Consider the following 23,246-nt stretch of genomic DNA (forward strand, 5'->3'; position numbering starts at 1 on the left):
CTCTCTCGAAAAGAGATCAAACTGCATCCTTATTTTTCAACAGGATTATTTTCAAAAAAAAAAAATCAACAGGATGTTGCGTTGCAGTCACAGCATTCATTGTTTGTATGCAGCTGTACCTGTATTCTGAAGGACCTTAGTTCTGCAGATTGAAAACAATTTGCATCGAGTTCAAAACCTTGACAAGTTGTCTTAACAAACAGACTATTGGGGAACAAAAACATTCATCGCAACAGAATTTTCGGCTGTGTCATCATCCCACGAAGCTGTCACTGAAGATGACACAAGAACAGTTCAATCACCGCAGAGTGTTTCTTCTTGCAAATAAAAAACATACCACCATCAGAATTCAGAAAGCATTCATTGATGCATGGGGCAAGTTAATACCCCACAGGCCAGAGACATATCTAAGCACACCAGTAGCAGGATACGAGTTTGAGCAACTGAATAAAACATCATTTACAGGACCTTGATCACTTGGACATTGCACCCAACAAATAATTTAGTCAGAGCTTCAAAATGCTACTATGCCACACCACCTCTAATCACAAATCTATCCTGGAGCAATTACAAAAAAGCGCCAAAAAATCGATCAACTATACCACACACTCAGGTCCATGTTTACCTACTGACTAACAGTTTAAACACTGACCATGAGAAAATATTATCCAAAAGCCTAGCAGTACCGAATAAGATGGGCCCAGAATCTCGGAGGGCAACCAGAGTTGAGCACAGCTCACCAATTTCCCAAAGATCATTCACAAAACGAATCATGTTGCTGGTATCCTCAAGGATCGTTACACGGCACTTTGTGTGAAAGTGAAACCACGGAACAGTAAACAGTGACAGTGATCCGATTGAGGATAGCAGCAGCAGATTGCTATTTTGGAAATACCCTTGTTGAAGAAATGGCACAAGACGAAGACAATACTATGAGCTATGGACCTTTCACAAGTAAATTATCTACAACAACAAAAGGTAATGGGCTGATCACTCTTGATCTTCCACATTTTGGATTTGCAAGAAGATGTGCTGCGGTATTAACTTGATGATGTATCGACCTCCTTCCCATGATCTTCATTTATTGTTCTTCGCAATCTTTTCAACCATATCTCATAGTCCATTGGGTATGGGGTCCCACAAAGGCTGTCAACATAATCCGCAAAGGCTTTTAACAGTGCTGAGACGTCACCCAACTTCTGCTGTATAACTCTTCTAGACCATGACGTCTCCCTCCATTGAAGTGCACTTTCAACTGAGTCAAGCTCTGGGCAAACTCCACCACAAGAGAAATATAGAAGATAAATTAAACTTTCAGCATCAGATGCTGCACATAGCTTGCCTTCCTGGAGCGCAAATGTAGATGAGAAGAACAGATTCATCACAGGTCGATCCCTATCTTCTAGGATAGCATGACCCCATCCAATAAGCACAAAATATGGATGCCTTGAACCATTACTCACACGAATCACATTCTCTGGCCGGATATCACCATGACGGATTCCTGCAGATGCTGATGCAGCAAGAGCAGATAAACAATCATGGCAACATCTCAGAGCCTCCTCAACACCGAACAATCCATTCCGTATCAGATTTGAAATGGTCTCACCAACTGGTGAGGTGACAAGGATTGGAGTACTGCACCATGGATGACCACAACTTCCACTTGAGTTTGGCTTGTTACATGGACCTGGATGGATGGCACGCCCAGAAGATACCATCTGTGGTATATATCTGCTAGAAATGCCTCTTTGCTTCATCAAAGTCAGTACTTTGGTCTGCCTTTGTACTTGGTACCAGGAATTCATATCCTCCCACGCAGGCTCCAGATGAGAAGGGCTGGAGCCTACATACAACAAATAGGTTTTGGTAGGCTCTTCCACAGGAGTAGAACTATAAATAGGAGGATCACTGTCTGTTAGAATGTCATTGATCTGGAAACCTTTCTGGCTGTAAGCATCATCCATCAATACAACAGATCCAATTTCAAGCTTCAAGATTTCCTGTGGTTTCACATCAACAGCTGTTTCCTCCTGTACTTCGACAATTTCAGGAGAATGACTTCGCTGCTGGTATCGAGATAAACCATTACCATTAGCTTGTCTGTCAACCAGATGTCTTTCCGATCTTCGACTTTGTAGCCGTGAACTATGTTCCGTTGCTAGTTCATTAAGAGAATACTTAGGGTCTCCATAAAATTGGATCATTGAGTGGAATATTGCAATAAGAACTTGAAGAGTCCCAATGTCTCCCCAGTTAGCATTCCCAAGTTTGTTCCATACTCGATCTATGGATGAAACTGAAACTCTGGCATGTTTCTTTATCCACTCAGCAGCACAGTCATAAACATTGTTCAGATCAAAATCCAGCTTGTTCAGATCACCTTCGACCTTTACCACTCCTCCAAACTGTGAATCCACAAGAAGCAAGTAAACACAATCTGAATTGCGAAGAACGGTGGAAGATCTGCTAAGGCTTCGAGATAGTAGAACACGCAAAGCAAAGAACAGTGCCTCCCCCAAGACAGCAGGAGATGGCTCCTGGTCACCCTGCGCGGAAACCATTCCAATATCAGGTCTCAACAAAGCCAACACAACAATATGATCCCATCTTCCTTGTGAATGCTTCAAATTCTTCAGCAGTACAGCCGTTGCACAAACACCATCGAGTTTTCCACTGCTAATAGCCTTCTCAGCAGGATAAAATTTGGAGCTTGTGCTATGTATACAGGCAACTGAGAAAGGCATCGCTTCATCAGGACCCCAGAAAGTCTCCCAGAGTCCTTTAATGCCTGCATGAAGGAAATCCTCCAAAGCAAGATATGCAGTAGCTTCAAAAACATCTGATGTTGATGCATAAAGAGCATTTGGCATCCGTACTAGTTGCTGAAAAGTAACACCCTCCAGAGCATAATCAAAATTCTGTAATTCAGTAAGGTCGAAAGGAACATCAAATGCTGGCTTCCTGAAACCACAATCTTCATTGTGACCAGAGAACCAATCCTCTAGGCTTGAAGTTAAAAGTTCATTGTCCACAAACTTCCGGAGAAAATCTTTGCATGTCGATGATGAGAAATTACGGTGTCGACCTCGTGATGAAGTACTAGATTTTTTTGGTGCTGAACCAACTGATATATGGTCAGGTGATTGGTCTGCAAAATGGTGTCAAATCCCTCAATTACTAAGTGTGAAGTTCAAAGGATGTTCAAGTAAATGAATGTGAATGCTTCAAGAAATTCTGGGATTCAAGGTGAGTAATCAAAAAAGGAAGTAATATATAAGCACTAGGATACTGAAGGTAGAAAGTGTAGCATGAAACCATATATATGACAAGAAAAACTGAAACCTACAAGTTAGCTTACAAAAAGATTATCCACTAGGTTTAACTGATACCTACATGCCAATACCAGAACAATCTTATGTGGACATGGATTTTTGTGATTTCTTTTATAAATGTACCCAACAAGCCTATACAGATCAAGGAAAAAGCCTAGAAGCAAAAAAATATGGATATGATGTTCAGGACAATTAAGATTAGAGAACCAACCAACCAATCTACTAACAAAAAATGACTTCTCAAGTTAACCTGATTTTACCACAATGATTACCCATGAATTACTGAAACAAGCAAATACAAGCATTAACTTTATTTTACTCTGGATAATAGCAGAAAGTGCACAGAAATTAGCTATTGGAGTAACCAAATGTAGTAATCCCATCCTATCCTTCATTCCTTGTACAAAACTCTACATCAACATAATGACTAAATAGATGGATTGTTCTGTGGAAATTGTGCTCATGTGTGCTTGCTCTTAATACCTCAATAAAACCAGGCATAGCAAATCAGCAATTGGCAAGACAGTCCAAAACAGGGATGGATGGAGGGAGGAAGAGAGAAACATGGTAGCCTATCAGCGCTAAAGACTTTACGATGGTAGCCACCAATGCAAGCGAAACATAGATGTTTACTGTTTCAAGACATATGATAACCGCTTCTTTTATAGATCTACAATGATTTAATTTCTAAATCGGATGAATTGGCATTGCTGCATTGTGCAACCTTCGTTTCATTTATATTCTGTTACCAGGGGGGGTGGGGGCAAGAACATGGCATTGCCATGCTGAAGAAATTATACATGGCATCTAGTGGCACAAATGTGCAATGCATATTGTTATTCGTTACATTACCAAAAAAAATGCCAAACTCAATTGCGCTTCCTCTGCAATATCATTTCAAAATAAGCCCATGGAATTGCTTTTTTTTTCTGCATGGTAACGCGGTTGCTGCTCCATACCTATCTTAATTTTCCTCACTAATTGCACACATGATTTGCTTTAGTGGTGTAACCTTAAAAGTGATTTTGCCCTGCCTTGTAAAAGGATAATCATATCGACTAGCACAAACCACCAACAACACATGAAACACAAAAGCCTAAAACCACCATATATGTAAAAGAGTTCCATTTCGTCCCATAAACATGAACAAGACCCTGGAGAACCCAAATACTCTAATGGACAAGACTTGAATCAAGCACCGCATTCAGAGCTAGAATAAAGGTTGGGATCCAAGGTCTTGATGCATAACTTCGCAACACAAAGTCAAACCTTCGCCTGCTCTCCCAAAGAATCAACCCAAAATCAGAAGCAGCACAAACAATCTACCCTGAATTTTTTTACGCACGTATTCTACTGCTTCGGCAAAGGAGAAGGCCCTAAAGGCAAAACAAAGCCGCCCAGCAAAACAAACCCCGCGCAGATCTAGAACAGAAGCTATGTACCCTCATAAGGAGACCAAGTCCAGCAAAGAGAAAGCTCGTACCTTCCATGAGGCGGCCGGGTAGCCGTCCTCCTCCCCCACGTCCGGCGGCTGCGGGCGCTAGATTGGCGCGCTGTCAGATCCTGAAAGACCAGACAACAATTTTGATAGGAATTAGGGATAAATCAGAGGTTTAAGGGGAAGAGAGAAGGGGAATCCCAGTTACAGCAGTTTAACTCGGTGCCAAATCATCGTTCGAACAACTAGTAGTAAGCGAAATCATCCAGCAACTACTAGCCAAGCCATCAATAGCTCCATAGCCAAGTCATGGGGAATACCTACCTATAATGGAGGAGCGGAGGACTAGGCCGAGGACGACGAGCCGAGCCCTGGTTCCGTGGTCCCGTGCGCAGAGAGGACGAGGACGACGAGCCGTGCGCGGCGGGAGAGGACGAGGCCGAGGACGACGAGCCACGCGACGAGCTCGTCCCAGGCGTTCCTTGCGAGCCGGTGCGCGCCGTGCCCGTGCGGCGGCGATTTGGGGGTGGAGAGGGCGCCGGCCGTGCCGCCCCTGCGACGGCGGAGCGGGCTGGGAAGGCAGGCGGGAGAGGGGGCGGCGGCGACGGGCGCGGCGCCGCTGCTTGGGTGTGGCGGCCGGCGTGTCGCGTGCCGATGTGTGTGGTGGGGTGGGGGGGTGGACTGGTGGTTGCCAGGTTGGTGGATGATGAGGGAGATTTTTTTTTTTTTTTTTTTACTGGGGGAGTGGGAGTTGGGAGGAGGGGAGCTCACCTTTTTGTGCGTGCAGGTGCAGTTGGAGGTGTGTGCTCTGCTGTAGCTGCGCTGTGCTGTTTTGGGCTTTTGCTCTTTTCTCGCCTTCCATTTGGTGGTCTCTGTTTGTTTGTTGGCTCTGCCAAGATGGCATGGATTTTAATTGGCCAGAGAGATTAGTAGCTTTTGTGCCCTGCTACGTGAATGATGAAGGGCATCAGGCTTGTTCTCATCTTCTTCATGAGGTGAGATGGAGACAACCTCTAGCTTGGATGGAGCTCATTATTTCAGTACACTCCAAGATACACGACTGTGTCAGAACTTTGGCAGGTACAAAACTACCTGAACTATATATGTGTACCACTAGATGATGAACTATGTGCTGCAATTGCAACATGACCAAAGTACTTCCTCCGTTTCAAATTGTAGGTCATTTTGACTTTTCTAGCATAATTTTTGTTATATACACTTAGATACAGTGTATGTCTAGATGCATAATAATATCTATGAATTTAGAAAAATCAAAACGACCTACAATTTAAAATGGTTGTAAAAATTAGGATCATGTAGGTTTGACCAACTTCTCACATGGACCATGCACATTTTCTCGTATCCTCTGCGTAACATTCAGGGTGTCATGGTTCTGCTGTGACTGTAGTATACTTTCTCCCGGAAAATATTCGTCATTTATGGAAGTAGCGCAGTGCCCACTCGCCACTGCGCTGCCGAGTGCAGCTGCAGAGAGGAGGCTGAAATCAGGAGATGTATCTTTGGATTGGATGCTCGACCGACCTCCTTCTCTTTACTTAATTTGATTGGACCTTTCAGGTGCAGCTGCTATATATGACTTCTTGTCCTAAACCTACGTATACCCATTTCTTCCCATGGAACCGAATGTACAAATATTGAATCACTGACAGAAGTTTCGACTTTATCTTGCATCGAGTGAATAAAATTATGCATCTGCACGGCCTATTACAGTAAGCAGACAAGAGATAGGTTTAACTAACCACCTGATCTCTGTCCTAGGTATTAGCAGCCATAGTCACCATCAGATGTGCTACGTGCCTGCTGATGGCGCCCATCTTTTTCCCATCAGCCTGACCAACAAGCTAGTAGTAAGATTATTTTACAGGTGAAGCAGTGGAACTCCTCCACACTGGCCGGCACTAGACTTGGACAGCTGACTAATGTAATGTGACAGAAATGACAGTGGCGATGGAATCGATGGAGGTGTACGTAGCGACAAGCATGCCGTTCCATCTGAGGACAGCATGATAGGGGAGGGATCGATGGCAAGCAAAAGAGACGGCACGCGCCTGCTAGCTAGCATCTCGTTGCGTTGCCGTTGCATGCGCGGCTAACGAAAAGTTGCGTGACCGCATGCATGCAGGCAGAGGCATCAAAAGCATTTGCCTTTTGATCGAGCACTCCGTAGAGCTAGGATTATGTGATCGGAAGCAGCTGTGATCACTGTGGTGATGGGTCGGGAGTCATGGGAGCGGACGGGACCATCGAGTTGCATTGTGAGCGTGTCGTGTTCATGTCATGCCGCGCCGTCATGGGACCATGGTCAGTATCATTATGCGGAATGCTACAGCTTAGCTGCAAGCCATGCGTTATTATGTTGGGACAGATAGAGACAGGTCGATCGAGATCACTTGGTGGCCACGCTAGCTAGCTAGCTAGCTGCAAATCTCTAATACTCCTCCGTTCATATGGAGTGAGTGATTAATCTATCGCCAACCCCAGACCTGTTTATTCCTTTGTTCTGCATATGATCGATCAGCACTTGGAGCTCCCTTTGATTTGATTAAAGTCTGTTTGGATCCCATGACTAATGAATGAAAGTGCTAAAGTTTAATACTTTTATGCATTAGCCCATCCAAAGGGGAAGGCTAATTTTAACCCTCCTTAAAAAAGATGAAAAAGCATTAGCCGGTGGGAAGGAGCTACTGGATGCTAATAACCTGTGAAAAGACAAAAATAGGAGAGAGAAAGGGAGAAGGTGAGGAGATAAAAGGGTAAAAGGGACTTTCATGAATTTTAACTCTATCCATCATATCTCCAAACGGGAGTGCTAATAGGTGGAAGTACGTGGGCTAAACTTTAGCAATAACACATCCAAGCAGATCATAATTCCACATTTCCACATCCACGCAACTGTCACCGCCTCTACGGAGGAGAATAATGGAGAGGATCGCTCCCATCGCTACTACTACGAGGAGCACTGGCCGCGAAGGCAACACAGTACGCACACATGCCTTACGACAATCCTACCATCCCGGCTGCGTAGCATACGACGGCGGGCTGAGCAGCAAGCAGAAGAGAACATCGTCCGTGTAGAAGAGCAGCAAGCAGAAGAGAAACATCATCGTGCGCGTACAAGAAATATCGAGTCTAGCAATGCTTTCGGGTTTCGGCCCAACCCAGTAGATCATTTTGGCCCAGTTCAGCCTACCATAAAGCCTGGGCCCAGTCCAAGAGTTCATTGACGCCTCATTAATTTTTCTAATAAGTTGTTAGTGCAGCTTCAAAATAATTAAGTGAAATCCATCATCTAAGAAAAAGTTAAAATCCGTAGAAAATTAGGTATCAACTTATTATACAGAGATATCACAACAATAATTGCCAGCACCATTTTGTTCACTACTTTGTAGACTAATAATTTACTCATATATTAAATTATTTGTTCACTTCGTAAATTACACTATTCACATAATCACATGGTAAGAATATTTTGCCTGTGATGTGGACGCATTTGTTATCTACGTAGTGATGTAGACGAATTTGTTATCTATGTAAAGCATTTTGTTTGCATGTAAAAACCATTTTATTCATTTTGTCCTTCGACCGAGCTAAGATCTTTGGCTAATGCAATCAATCTGGTCACTCTATTGTGCGAGAGATTTCATGAGGTCGTGTTTGCTTGGTGTGTAGTTCCATTGCTAGTGGAGTTGTGTGAACGTGGAAGAGCAGCAGTATAAAAGACCATAATTTTCACCAATATACCACTCTTCTCCTCTACTATGTCACTTGAATTGTGCTTGCTTTACAAATTTATTTTGAAGTTTAACCTGAAGCATGCACGAGTGCCTTGAAGGAAGACATGGGAGAAGTATACCAATTTGGCTACCTTCATGGGTCATATCCTTGTTTGGCTTTGGGATCATGGTTGCCCTGCAGACGGGCTATGACCCGTCGAGAAAGTGCTCGGCAACCTTCTCATAGACTTCAATCCTCCACCAGTCCAAGCTCATAAGCTTATTGGGGGCATATGCCCCTTCCCTCACTTCTTCTCGTTTCCACTACAATAAGCAAATGAAGTTCACAAAACATGATCAATTCAGTTAGGAACAGTGGTACTTATTTTTGCTATGAACAATATCTTCCTCTCCCCCAAATCGATCTACTTGTAGTCGACAATGATGTGGAGCACCATCGCGGCGGCATCAAAGAGGCCAAGCTCATGAGGTCAATGGGGGGCCTTCCCTCACTTCTTATCATTTCTACTAAAATATAAGTAGAAATTCACTCTTCCTATAGTGGTAGCATTTGCTAACAATGTCATTGTCCCTACATAAATCCACTCTTTTAATTTTAGAGTATATGTCGTTACAAACCTATCGTAGTAGTCCAAAATCTTATATAATGGTATCATATAAGTACGCCAAACCTACACTAGTAGTCCAAGACCGTATATAATAGTATTATATAAGTACGCCAAGTGTCTAAAACTAAAAGGGTAATAAGATGCATGAAAGGAGTACTTATATAAGTGACAAGGGTAATTGATTTGAGAACTGTTGGTTAGTTCCCAATAATTTTTAGCAAACTCCCAAATTATTAGTTTTTTTGGACTTTATTTTTAGGTATTATGGAGAGCGGCAAAACCCTTTGATAACAGGTACCAGCTGAGCCCTGACCGGCCTGATGATGGCACGCTCGGTCCTCGGATAACTAGAACGTAACATGAGCTGCTTGATTGGAATTTCTCCTTTTGACTTGTGCACACACATATCCGGGCTGATCCGAATTAAACACTACTTCCTCTGTATTAGAATATGCTCCCTCCATCCTAAATTAGTCCATCCTAAATTATTATTCGTTTTAGCTTTTCTAGATATATCTAGAGATACATATTTATCCCAAATATAACTACGCTTCGAGTTCCAACTAGTTACAAAATAAAAAAAATGGTCCAAAATACCCTCTGCTGGCCACGTCCTTACAAATCCCTTTCTCCCGTGCTCATCTCTCAGCACCTCAGTCTTCCTTCTCGTACAAATCCCTTTCTCCCGTGCTCATCTCTCAGCACCTCAGTCTTCCTTCTCGTCAATCCCCCGTCTTCCTCCTCTCTATCAATCCCAAACCTTCCATCTAATCCGCCCAATCCCCAAGCGAATCGCTCAGACTCACCATATACACTCCCATCCAGACTTCCAGTTAATTCTTCTGTGTAGTAGCCGAAAGCAGCTCGCACGACACGATCGATCGTCCGTGCATGCATGCGCGTGGACAACATGGACCCAGAGTCGCGGCTGGCAGCTGGCAGCTGGCGTCCCATGTAGTAGCTCCATCAGATGATCAGGTGATGAATCCGGATCGAGGTGGAGCTGATGAACGTGCGCGAACTGCTAGTAGCTGCCGTACGTACGTGCAATAGCAACTCGGCTGGGACTGGGCAGCGGCAGGCCAGCAACGCAGCAAAACGGTGGGGGTAGGCTGCGGACGGCCGGGCGACGGGCCTCGGACGGCTGGGACGGTGGACATTGGAATGGCAGTGGGCAGCGGTCGGCGAACGGCCGGGTGGAGGCGCGGAGGTGATGCCGCGACGCGAGCAAAACCAAACATCGGACGTCGAGGCGGCGATGATCGTATGCAGAAGGGTTTTGCCGATACTTTTCCTTGTTTCCTATGGGCTATTGGACTGTATTGTTGCTCTTTGGCCAAAATCCATGAGGTATGCCCTCCCAACAGTCAAAGAGTGGTTAGGGTCCTTTGGTAGGGCTTTGTCTCCCCTGACTTCAGCTTTGCACTGCAGTGTTTTGATACTGGTGGGTACTGTAGCGTGAAGCTACTACGCAGATCGAGGTAAAAAATGAACTGGAAAGAGGGAAACCAGTGAAGCCGAAAAAAGTGGTTTACCCAACTTCGGCTCCACGATACGTTACAATGCCGAAGCCGAAACCCCCTTAAGCCCTACCAAAGGGGTCCTAGTTGGGACCAACCGGCTTGTCACATAGGTGACATTAGGCGGAAGCGGCAAATGGAAAAGACATCTCCAGATAGTTAGGCAGATTTATGGCCAGTCTAGTGTGGCTCCTTGGGGCTCCGACTCCTCTACCATTTAACTATTCGTACGAGCTATTTTTCTCTCTCCTCTTCCTCCCCTCACAAACCGGCGAGGAGCTCCGGCTCCAGCTCCTCCGACCCCTGCCACGATACAGTAGCAGGAGCCGCATGCACAAAAGCCCCACCATACTGCTCCTTAGAAGTGTGCAGTTTGACTTTAACTATTTGAAGTGTGAGCCTGAAATTGTGGGCCCCAGTGGTCACCTACTGGATAGCGTCAACTGCACCTAAGGGGGTGTTTGGATACAAGGTACTAAACTTTAGGAGGGTCACATTGGATGTTCGGACGCTAATTAGGAGGACTAAACATGAGCTAATTATAAAACTAACTGCAGAACCCCTATACTAATTCGCGAGACGAATCTATTAAGCCTAATTAATCCATCATTAGGAAATAGTTACTGTAGCACCACATTGTCAAATCATGGACTAATTAGGCTTAATAGATTCGTCTCGTGAATTAGACTCCATCTATATAATTAGTTTTATAATTAGATTATATTTAATAATTCTAATTAGTATCTAAACATCCGATGGGACATGTCCTAAAATTTAGGATGCCCCATCCAAACAGGCCGTAGATGGATAGGTGCAGGTGCCCCGCCGGTCATTCACTCCGGCGCCTAGCTCTCCCCTGTCCAGCCGCCGCCGGCTGCTGCGCCCTACAGCTGTGCACTCACGTTCTCCGGCGTGCAAAGCAACCTCACCGATCCGGCGATCTGAAATTGCAATCCAGAGGATAACAAAAAAGAATCAGAGCTCAATCGAGCCGACTGGTGATGCATTGATTCCAAGCAGCGGCAGCAGACCATGTGGTGCTCTGCGGCTCTGGTGGTTGAAGGCTGCGGAGGGCAAGCTGGCCGTCAAAGGAGGGAGATGGGAGCATGAGGACGGGCGGGTCAGCGGGTGCTTCAGGTAAGTACATTGCTTTTTCTAAGTACAAAAGTTAAAATGAATGTTAATTTGGAATGGAGGACGTAGTACATAGGCACACGCGTAATTCAGCAGGTAGCAAGTTCTTTGGAAACTATGATAATCGTGCACCTGTTTCGCTTTCGGTAACATGAAGCGGACGCCGGCGACGATCCACGAGGATTAAGGACAAACACAAAATTCTGCACTACCGACAACAAGTGCCTGTTGGAGCAATACAAACACAAACCCCTGTTCAAGCAAAGATCCATGAACTAATGATAAATAAAACCTGTAAATTGCCAAAACCACGTGGTACGTGAACAAAAATAGTCTATTATCAGCTTGGTGAATTGGGCTATACCAGGCCCATAATTGAATGCAGTCCAATAAGAATAGGGAGGCCCGTCACTTTGTGGACGGCGGAGCAAGCGGTGGCCACTGGCCGACTTTTTTATTTTTTAGCTCTTTTTTGAAAGATTCTTGCAAATAGACTCCCGGAAGAAACATTTCGGAAAATAGATCCTGAGCTTGGCGCCAAGCATACACGCCTCGGCGCTAGAGCCGCTAGCGTCTAGATCCTTGCGCAGGTGCTGACCTGGATGCTGACATGACACAAGCGCCAGGCTAGGTGGCGCCAAGCTTGGTGCCGTAGATCTTGGCGCCAAGCGCGGTTACACAGGTACGGGAGGTTTTCTTTCTCTATTTTGCATTGCACATTTTCCCGCCGGTCCGCCGCTCCTCCCTGCCCTCCCGCCGCTTGTCCCCGCGGCCGCCCGCCGCGGGTCCACACGCTCGGCCGCCGCTCCCCGCGACCATCCCCTACAAGGTAACATAGGATAGTTAGATACAATTTAGGTAGATATAATTTAGATAGGTATAATTTAGATAGAATAGGTAGAATTTAGATAGATAGGTATAATAGTTAGATAGAATAGTTGGACAGATGGTTAGATAGAATAGTTAGATACAATTTTCTCCATATATAATTTTCTTTACAAAGTTATATAGTTAGTATGATAGTTAGTTAAATAGTTATATACTTAGTTACATAGTTAGTTAGTAGTACTTAGTAGTAGTTAGTAGTGAATTTGATAGTATCTATTTAGTTAGTTATTTCGTACCAGAGATCTTGTATTTAGTATGGGTCATTTATGTTTTACTAGATGAGTTGTGCGTCGTTATGTGTATAGACTAGATGGACAACCTCGTTAGCATCTATCATGGAGGCACCGTGGAAAGAGATCATTATGGATATGTTTAGCTTGTTGAGATGCAAAGCGTGGCTGTGTTATTCGATGAGAAGCCTTCATTTTGTAAGTTGGTTACAAGGGCTCGGGAGGAGCTACATTGCCTTGGAGATGATGGCATCGTAGTGGAGGGTGTACTTCACCTAGGTACCCCTCCCAACCTTCTAAGGAAGATGATCCCAATTTAGTGTGCAGACCAGTGGGAGAATTATGTGAGATCGGTTATGAAGTGCTAATTCCAAAGTTTGGACGTGGTTGTGCGTCGGGTGTCAGTTGATCCCATCCCTCGCCGGTCTTCCCTACCAATGGGTCAGCAGGCATACTTCGACCCTCCTGTCCCGAAACCAATTATTTCTCAAAGGCGGACGGTCCGGCTTTAGGCGGCGGACGGTCACTTAAACGTAGATAGAAACATGTTTTCAGGCCGTCTAAAAGGACGGTCCGTATGTGTTTTATTCGGACAGTCCGCTTAGGTCGGAGGGTCCGTCCTACAACACTCCTCTAGTCGGTACTTCTTTTTATCATCGACTGTACTTAAAGTGCATTACATGACAACACAATGAAAAGTCCAACAGTAATGGAGACTACTGTGTGCAACGAAGCCACTTTCCCTTCCTCAGGGCATCGGGATTCTCCTCAATCGCTGCTTTCGCTCGGCGTGCACGCTCAAGCTTCTTCTCCCTCTCCTCCCTGTTCGCAGCTACACGCCTCCTTTCCTCCTCTTCCTTGTGCTCCTTTTCTGCAACATCCTCTCTGCGTCTCTTCTCCATTGTCTCCTTCTTCTCTGCCTCCCAACGCAACATTTCCTGCATCTCCTCCTTATCTTCAAGCTTTATCTCAGTGTCAATCCGCTGCTCAAAATCACAGAGCGGTGGAGGATCTGCAACAAATACAATTATTACAAAATAAAAAAACATGGAATATGTCATACGATACAAATTAATTACTAGACAATATCAATTTCTCACCATCTTGTTAATGTGCTGCCGACGAAGTGTAAGCTCAAACGCAAAATTGAAACACATCCAATACCTCTGCCTATACGTGTCCTCTGAATCGGACTTGGCTACCTTGCAAGAATCGTCGTAAAAGTACATGGGCACTGGAACACCACTAGGCAGAGGTAATGGGTCGAAGGCATTTCCGGTCATCCGGCCATAACTACAATTTAGTCATTTTCGTTGTAAGAACCGAAAGCAATTAACATTAAACCTACACCTAGGGTTTCCCATTCGATTCACAACAATAAACCCATAACATAACAACGTGCGTTGCTGAGGTTACCCTGGTTTCCTAGCTTTTCCACGACTTGACATCCTACGGTTGCATGAAACACTAAGTTAAAAAATCCAACTATTATATACTGAATCGACATGAAAAAAAAACTATGAAGGAGCGAGGATACCTTGCTCTTGAAGATCCACAGAGCAAATCAAAGTTTCTAAGGTCCCATAGGCCGATTTGTGATGTATGACGAAGTGGGGAGATAGAAAAAACGAGAGGGAGGAGAAAGAAGAGGAGGAAGGCTCGGGCAGGAAGGAGGCGGGTGGTAGAGGTTTAAAGCTGTGCCAAGCGCGTACGCCATGTAAGCATCCAGGTTAGCGCCTGCGCAAGGATTTAGGTGCCAGCAGCTCTGACGCCAGAGCGCCGAGGTGTGTATGCTTGGCGCCATCAATGCTGACGCCAAACTCAGGATCCATTTTTCGAAATGTTTCCTCCAAAGATTTATTTGTGAGAATCTTTCGAAAAAAGACTAAAAAATAAAAAAGTCCGGGCCACTGGCCACTCCAACGCGGCACGCGCTCCTCACTCACCTCCCTACTCAGCCCGCGCCGAGCCCTCCTACCACCCTCCTCCGCCGACCCCAGTGCCTCGGCTCCGGGCGCTCTACAATGGCCGGCTATGCTCGCAGGTGCTCTGGCGAGCCACGCACGGAAGCTGTTCGCCGAAATGCCCGACCGGGACTTGTTCCCCTGGAACGTCATGGTTGGTGGGTACGGGAAAACCGGCTTCACGGAGGAGGCGCTGGATTTTTTACCTGGCCTCAGGATGAATCGATGGCGTGGGCAGTAGTAAGTGACTCCGGATGTGTGGACGTTCCCCTGCGTGCTGCAGAGTTGTGGTGGCGTCTCGCACTGGAAGGATGGGGGCAGGGATGTTCTGCTGATCAGAAGCTGTTTTATGGAATGGCCGTGATGGGCTGCATCTCATGGAATGTGACGGTTGCCGGGCACCATAGAGGATTGAGGTGCAGCCTAACCTCATGACGATTTCCAGTGACCGCTACATCGGGGATTCAGATTATTGTCTGACATCGTTTCTGCAAACGAGTTGCATGATTTGCAGTCAAGAGGGGTTTGCCGCTGATGTTGCATTCGACCTATAACCCTCTGATTCAAATGTGTGCGCAGGCTCGGGATGATGGGGCAAGCAAGAACAGTATTCTAAAGAGTGGACAGCAAAGATGCCACGTCATGGACAGCCATGTTATGTGGGAGTGAGCAAAAGGCTTCCCAGATAAAGTTCTCGACGGGCATGCACTGATGAAAGAAGTTCCTGATGATATTACTTTCACAAGTGCCCTTGCTGCTTGTGCTTGCTTGGGGGGCTTGGATGTTGACGTCAAGTTGCATAAGCTTGCTTAGAGCAATGGATTCATAGGTTAGATCCCCGTTGCCAACACACTTCTTGATAGCTATGCTAAGTCCAAGCTGCTACTGAAGCCCCGTTTGGATACCCCTACTAAAATTTAGCACCTGTCACATTAGATGTTTGGATGCTAATTAGGAGTATTAAACATAGGTTAATTATAAATCTAATTGCACAGATAGAGTCTAATTCACGAGACGAATCTATTAAGCCTAATTAGTCCATGATTTGACAATGTGGTGCTACAGTAATCATTTGCTAATGATGGATTAATTAGGCTTAATAGATTCATCTCGCGAATTAGCATCGGGGTTCTGCAATTAGTTTTATAATTAGCTCATGTTTAGTCCTCCTAATTAGCATCCGAACATCCGATATGACACTGCTAAAATTTAGCACCGGTATCTAAACGCCACCTAAGTGTCGAGTGCATGCCCGACAAGAATGTAGCATCATGTAGTTCAATGATAGCCGCATTTTTGCTTCAACCATGAAGGCATGAACCATATGAACTGTTGAGTCTTACTGTTTCCGGCTTATGCTGGCAGATATTAAAAAAAAACCCTACTTCCGTCACTTTTATCACCACTCTCTTGTTCCTTGTGATTGTGGTGCTACGGGAGCTTTGAGGAGTAGTAAGGATATCTGTGCGCATGTTTTAAGGTGTGGTATTGGATCTGAAGGTTATTCCCCCATCCCCTTGTAGACTTGTATTGTATGTAAAGTGTGGCCAGACAGGCTATGCTTGCACGCGGTGGAAAGGACACTGTGTCTTGGAATGTCACAAGTTTGCTGGTTTTGCCGCACATTGTCATATTACTACTTTGTCGTTCTTCGGTCAGATGGTAAGAATCGGAGAGCATCCAGATGAAGGTTAGATTTATTGCACTATTGTGTGGTGTCACCGTTGTAGTAGGGGCTGAATGCTCAATCACGAAAGGAATCAGTGCTCGTAGTTTAAGAAGGGGAGGGGGTGAATTAGGCAACTTAAAAAACTAAACCTATAGGTTTCACTACTGGATCATGCTATCTAGATGTGCAATCTACGATTGATCTAGTGTGAAATTCTCATCCTAAAATAAGTTTTGCAACCTATAGCCAATCCTATCAAGATACTACTCTAGGAAAGTAAAGGCACACAAGTTGCAAGTATAAAATGTGGAAACGTAAGGAGGGGATGAGGAGAAGCAAACTCTTGACACAAGGATTTAACCCATGGTATCGGTAGGCACTAAGCCACCACTAGTCCACGTTGTTGAAACACTCACACAAGAGTATTGCTTCCCGGTCACCAAGTCTCTCCCAAGGTGTCCCTTGACTTGCCACAAAGGCTCGGCCACTAAGGCTCATGCTAAGTCCCTCGGTCACCTTGATGTCGTCTCCACTAAGGAGCTTTTCCATGAAGGAAGGGGTCTCCACGTTGCCCGCAAAAGGTCGTCGACGCTGCTCCACACCAAGCCGGAAGGTCGAAGACTTGGTGGCTCGCCACCAAGGCTCCAAGGTGCCGGCACACCTCTTGTACAACGGTGGTTCACTCTAGAACCTGATCACAAGGTCGGCACACCTTGCACTCACTCCACTTTGGGCCTATCCTAGCACTAATCACTCTCCTAAACTTGTGGTAAGCCTTTGATGGATCACTTAAGCACTTTTGGTGGCATGAATGTATTCTTGATGAGTCTTGATTTTCAATGCATCTCTGGATACTCCAGCAACTCCAAATGGACGAGTGGTGGGGGTATAAATAGCCCCAAGGGCTCAAAGAGCTGTTGCTTCAAAGGTTAGTTAAAGTGTACCACGGATGTTCCGATGGTATTCATTTTAGTAGCATCAGAGCCCCTCCGTATTTTGACCATAACTCTCAACTCCGAACTTCGATTTCGATGAACTTGTGCTTGTTGGAAAGCTTATGAAATTCTACGCAAGGTTCTTAAAAATCCAGACCTTTCAATCACTTTTTGAGCACCGGATGAATGCTAAAATTCCGATAGTACCGTCGGACCTTCCGGTCACCACGTTGCTACTCTTCGTATTTTGATCATAACTTTTTACTCCAAACTCCATTTTTGATGACCTTGTACTTGTTGGAAAGCTGAAGAAATTCTACACAAGATTATCAAAAAGAATCTAGATCTTTTGATCAACTTTTAGCATCGGATGAAGACCTAAAAGTCCGACGCATACAAATTTTCAAGCGTCGGACCTTCCGGTGCCCCCCTCACCCGTTTGTCAACCTCTCTAGAGATTTTGACAAACTAAATATGCAAACTCTGATGGTAGCATCGGATGATCCGGTGCGTGCCCTTGCATGTTCATCAAATTATCTGTTGAGTGTATTTTTTAAGCACCGGATGTTCCTCTGCTTAATCCGATGGTATCATTGGAACTTTCTGTGCGCACATCTTATTTTGGGCATAACTTTCTCCTCCGGAGTCTGATTTTGATGATCTTGGACTCTATGGAAAGCTTGTGAAGTATTATACATAATGCTGTAAAAATTCAAGCTATTTGATCAACCCAAAAATAATTATTCATGGGACAAGTCCAATTCATTCCTCTCTTTGTCCCGCTTCGGTATCTTTCTTTCTGATGCATCCATGGAACCTATGAAACCCTACAGGTTCTCATTCTTTATACACATGTTAGTCCCAATAATAAATATTGTCATTCAATCACCAAAATCACAATCATTGTCTAGAGGGCCATTTTTCTTATAGTTGAGAGCTTTTTGACTAAGAAATACTTGATTATTCAATCCTCAGTTACCATGAATGGCATGATAGATCTACTAAAGTCATGTTGGGACTTGGGAGACTATCACAAAAGATGCTACTGTTTGGGGAACCTTGTAATATAAATGCCAGATGCAGCGGCCTATTGAACTTTGGGAGCTTGCTGCAAAATTGGAGCTTAAAAATGTTGGATACTTGGATGTCATGTTCTTTGGCTAAATGAGGAAAACCATGATTGTGAAAGGATTGGATCATGACTCTTGATGTATCTGGGTTGTGGTTAAAGGAGTACCCCATGCATTTCTTATGGATGATGATTGACATCCACAAATCAGGTAAGTGAATGTTGTTCTACATGGCATATATGAGTGGGCGAAAGCATCTGATTTTTCTTTTGTTGAATCTCATTCTTCAGAAGATGAAGGAAGTATCTAAGGATGATATCTTTTGTGGCTGCAAGGGATGACATCACACAGAACTAGTGCACTTGGCAAGCATGATAACTGTTAGGGACATTAACAATTCCACCAATTGAAGGATGGAAGTTGTTCATGTGAAGATGAAGGATATGGGTGGAAGCTCGCAGAAGGAGGCTAGCAAGCCACATAACATGTAAGTGTGTAACCTTGTCTATTTTTCATCCCAAGTTCCGCAACCACTAGAACAGAGTCTTTGAAACAATGCTTGTCAACTGGTATAGCAACAAAGTCACTCCAAGCAAGTAGCAGGGACACGGCTACATGCTCTATAGCAACATTGCTTGGGTCAACAGAAATAATATTTTACGTTTTATATAGTAGTTTTTGGGCAAGCACCTAGCATAGTACTACATGGCAAACGGATATTAAAATTTTAGTGAAAATACTGAAACTTCAGTTTCTGACATCTATTGACCCCATAGATATAACATTTTTTGGTTTATTTTCTTTTCTCTGACTAGTATTAGTAGCTGGTCCTGTTGTTTTTCTACAGTTTTGCTTATGTTCGTAGTTCCATACACTACCCTGCAGCATTGATTCTTCGAACTGATTTTTTTCCTCCAACACTTGCTGAAAGAAGTGTCAAATAATCCTGAGATATATAGGATAATAGGTATATCTAATTTTATGATGTTTTGCTGAATTGGTCCATAGTAATTGTACTGCCTATTGACTATTGTATATATGGAGATATCAAACTGCAACTGTTGCCTGTCAACTATTGTATAGATGCTTTGGTTTGTCTTGATTGCTTTTGATGAGCCAGCACCAAATATGAGATGCATTGGCGCCCATTTATCCATCCTCCCTCACAAACGGCCGAGTTAATCCTGCAACCACTGACTGGCTAACCCTAGTTGATTTGCACATCACAGGTGCAGATTTTTTCTTTTGTGGACGCAAGATAAATACCTGTTTATAAATGAATTGCTGGTCTTGATCAGGCTGTTCTTGCTGGACCTGTTTCTAGTTTTTGGACGGTTCATGCAATCATGCTAGCCTTGTTTCGATGATGCAAGCTGTGAGAACTCTCATCCCAGTTTGCTTTGCAAGCGCATGGTCATACAATTCACAGTGTCCCTGTTTGTGTGGTTCGGTCTCATCTCAGAGGCAATTCATACAGGCATACACTTATCAATGGTAGTGGTAAGACAAGCATAATAACGACCACAACAACTACATGACCATGCCAAGCCAGTTGCACACAGACACGCACAAACCGAAGTTACATAGTTGCACACAGACACACACGCACAAACCAAAGTTCAGTTGTCTAGGACTTGCTGATGGTGAGACGTGCCATGAAGGCAGATTAGAAACTTTAACTCCAATCAACGCTAGGCCTCTTCCCCCTGGAAAGACAACAAACTGACACTACCAGTATCCAACAGACAGCAAACTGGCAATGAGACAACAGACAGCACGAGCTCAGTTGGAGAAGATCGCTGCCCTCGCGAACCTGAAGTAGACGTAGGCACAGATGACGATGGCCACCGCGTAGCTCGCAACGAGAGAAAGCTGGGAGCTGACCGGCACACAGGCAAAGACGGCCACCTTCACCTGGAACACGTATACGTACGTGGCCAAGCCCATGGCGGCCGTGGCAGCGGATGTGACGACGCCGAGAAGCAGGCAGGTGCGCAGAAGCCACCTCTTCGTCTCGTCCATCTGCGCCAGCTGCTTGCCCTCCACGGCAGCCATCTCGACCTTCACGTACCCACAGAGCGCGATAGAGGAGACCAGCATGGCGACCAAACAAGATTGCAGTGTTGCAATCTTTTGGTAGACCGGAAGCTGTGCGATGCACACACTAGGCGGCGTCAGCGACGTCGGCACCGGCACTGCCAGCCCAGGGCCGAACATGAACATCCCGATGAAGCCCAAGTTGATGGCCAGGACCGTACCCGCTGCCTTCCCGAACGCAGCCATCTGCAAATTAACACAGAAGAAGGATGTTCATACTAAAATCAACGTACGAGGCAGGACATAATTGGTCCCTGTTCAAATTTTAGCAGTTCGCTTCGGCTTTCACTTAAGAAGGATAGGCAACACTAACATGAATGAATCAGCAGGAAGAACTGAGATCATACATGATGAAAGTAGTATAAAACATGAAGAAGACGGGGAACTGAGCTCAGGGTCATGATGCCTTTACCTGCTTCTCCTCCCTCCTCATCCTGTTCCTGAGTGAGCGTGCTTGGTGCTGCTTCAGGGGGGTGCCCTGGAAGAGGAGAGGGGTGATTGTGGTTTGTAGATCAGCTGCCTCTTGGTTCTTATATAAAGGTGTACATGTAGTGTTTAGCATGCGGGTTTGCAGAAGCTAGCTGCTGATGGCGTGCCTAGCTTTGATGGTCAAAAGGCAGCTGCTACTGAAATTGTGGTGTGGAGTAAAGTGTGGAGACAAGCGATGCCAAATTGGCAATGGAGGGAGCATTGCAGCAGCAAATGCGTGTGCTGATGTAGAATTTCTCCCATGAACTTGTTACAGGTCCACTTGGCCCGTCTACAAAAACAGCATGCCTAAATCAAAGCCCTGCGCTAATTGTGAACTCCATTGTCCCAGTTGACGAGGATGCCAGTTCGTCTGTACCAGAAGGAAGAAATATCACTTGGATGCTGGAAACTGAGTTGACAAGTAGAGTTGTCTTGTGGCAATCTGATGGGTAGGTTCTTGTGTGTTTTCATTTGACAGAACCTGAACTATTCAATATAATGACAACTTCTGAATAATATGGCATGAGTTCATCAATGTCATGATAGCTCTTCCATTGTCCTCGCCACACGGTGTAGGTGCTCCCAGCCAAGATTCAAATTACTCAACCAGTGTGAATTTCCCTTCTCGGTGGAGTCTAAAGGTAAAGGATGTGGCACATGTAATAAGCAATTTGGTTTACTGTCCTAGCCATGTACGTGAAGTGTGAATTACTTAACGCTTCTGTTTCAATTCAGGCCAAACAGGTGCCATGCAGCAGTCCAAGGCATCTCCAGCATTTCTGTTTATATTTAGTTTTTGCAGGAAAATGGCTTAGAAGTAGACTTGTAGTGCATTGATAGGTGCAGCATCTACATACTGCATATAGGATCAGCCAGCATAGCTGGCATCTTTTTTTTGTTATTATTGTTGAACAATCCAAGTTTATGTTTAGAGTGCAGCCAATTGTGACTTGTTTCTTTTTCACTGCACATGTACAAGTGAGACATATTCTGGGATGTGGCAGGTAACAAGCTCTAATTTGTGTGCGATGTGGCAGGTAACTAACGTCCTGCAAATGTGGGGTTGTGTTGTGTGTCCAGGGAATCAACAGCAGATGCGGGTTCCTGATTTTGGAGGAACTGTTCTGAAACTAAGTCTGGAAGAGCTCGGTCACAGCCTAGCCCGGTAGAACTGCAGCAGCCGCATCACAGTTCACAAGTCAGGTCAGCTGGCTTTCGTCATCAAGTACGGGCGCACGCTGTCAGTGTAGCCTAGCCTGGAAATGGAACAGCAGGAGGAGAGAGTTGCTCTCCTTCCCGGCCGGAGTCTAGAGAGGTAGAGGCCACTAGGCCAGGCCAGGATCGGCGCCTTTGCCATCATACGAGCCGGCCGTGTTTTCATGATGATCCTTCTCCACTTGTTTTGAGACTTTTTTTTTCATTGATTAAAATCAATAACTAAATTAAAATAGCAACCAAGAAAAGATTAAAAAAAGATGGGAAAAAGGAGAGAACTTCCTACACCACACCACACCACACCACATCACATCACATGCATGCTCATCCATGCTTGACCTGCCTAGTGCCTGATTGGGTATGCATGCACACATATATAGTTTTCCTAGTACGACATACATAGGAGGTAGAAGAAGGTAATTAAGACAAGTGTCCCGATAACCATCGGCTAATTAACACAGACGACGGCGGCACACGGACATCAGTAGAGAAGAAAATGACAGGCGGCAAGGAAGACGAGCGCCCAAGCTCCAAGAAGGACGTCGCGCGCGCCGGCGACGACGAAGCGGCTGCCGGCGCTGCTGTGCAGGAGCACCGGCTCCCGCTCCGCCGGAATCGTAGAAGCTGGATGAACCGCCCGGCGTCGGCGTGGCGCCACCACCTCCGCCGGTGCTGGTGCATGCGCCGCCTCTGGCGCCCCGGCCGTCGCTCCCTGACGAGGCCGCCCTCCCGGCGGCAGGAACGGCTCGAGCCGCACGGCTGTTGGGCCGGGCGGCGGCAACGGCAGCGCCGCCTGGGCCAGCGCGGCCAAGCAGGCCAAGACCAGAAGCAGCTGCTGCGCCGTGCGCGCCATCCCCGGCGATCGCCGACGCTTGATCTTCTTGCCGCGCGGCGCTAGCTGCTGGGGTTGCAAGCTC

General features: G+C 45.4%; 1 protein-coding gene across 1 annotated transcript; it reads right to left on the bottom strand.

Moving 5' to 3' along the window:
- Positions 1-345: 345 nt before the first annotated feature.
- LOC101758912 lies at positions 346-5,519 on the bottom strand. The gene is made up of 3 exons (XM_004964468.4): positions 5,098-5,519; positions 4,819-4,898; positions 346-3,151 (listed from the first exon to the last, which is right to left on the bottom strand). The coding sequence occupies exons 2-3, from the start codon at positions 4,823-4,825 to the stop codon at positions 1,041-1,043; spliced, it is 2,118 nt and encodes a 705-aa protein (XP_004964525.1). The 5' UTR covers positions 4,826-4,898; positions 5,098-5,519; the 3' UTR covers positions 346-1,040.
- Positions 5,520-23,246: the final 17,727 nt, after the last annotated feature.

This window comes from Setaria italica, chromosome IV, assembly GCF_000263155.2.
Source record: "Setaria italica strain Yugu1 chromosome IV, Setaria_italica_v2.0, whole genome shotgun sequence".
NCBI classification, from domain to species: Eukaryota; Viridiplantae; Streptophyta; class Magnoliopsida; order Poales; family Poaceae; genus Setaria; species Setaria italica.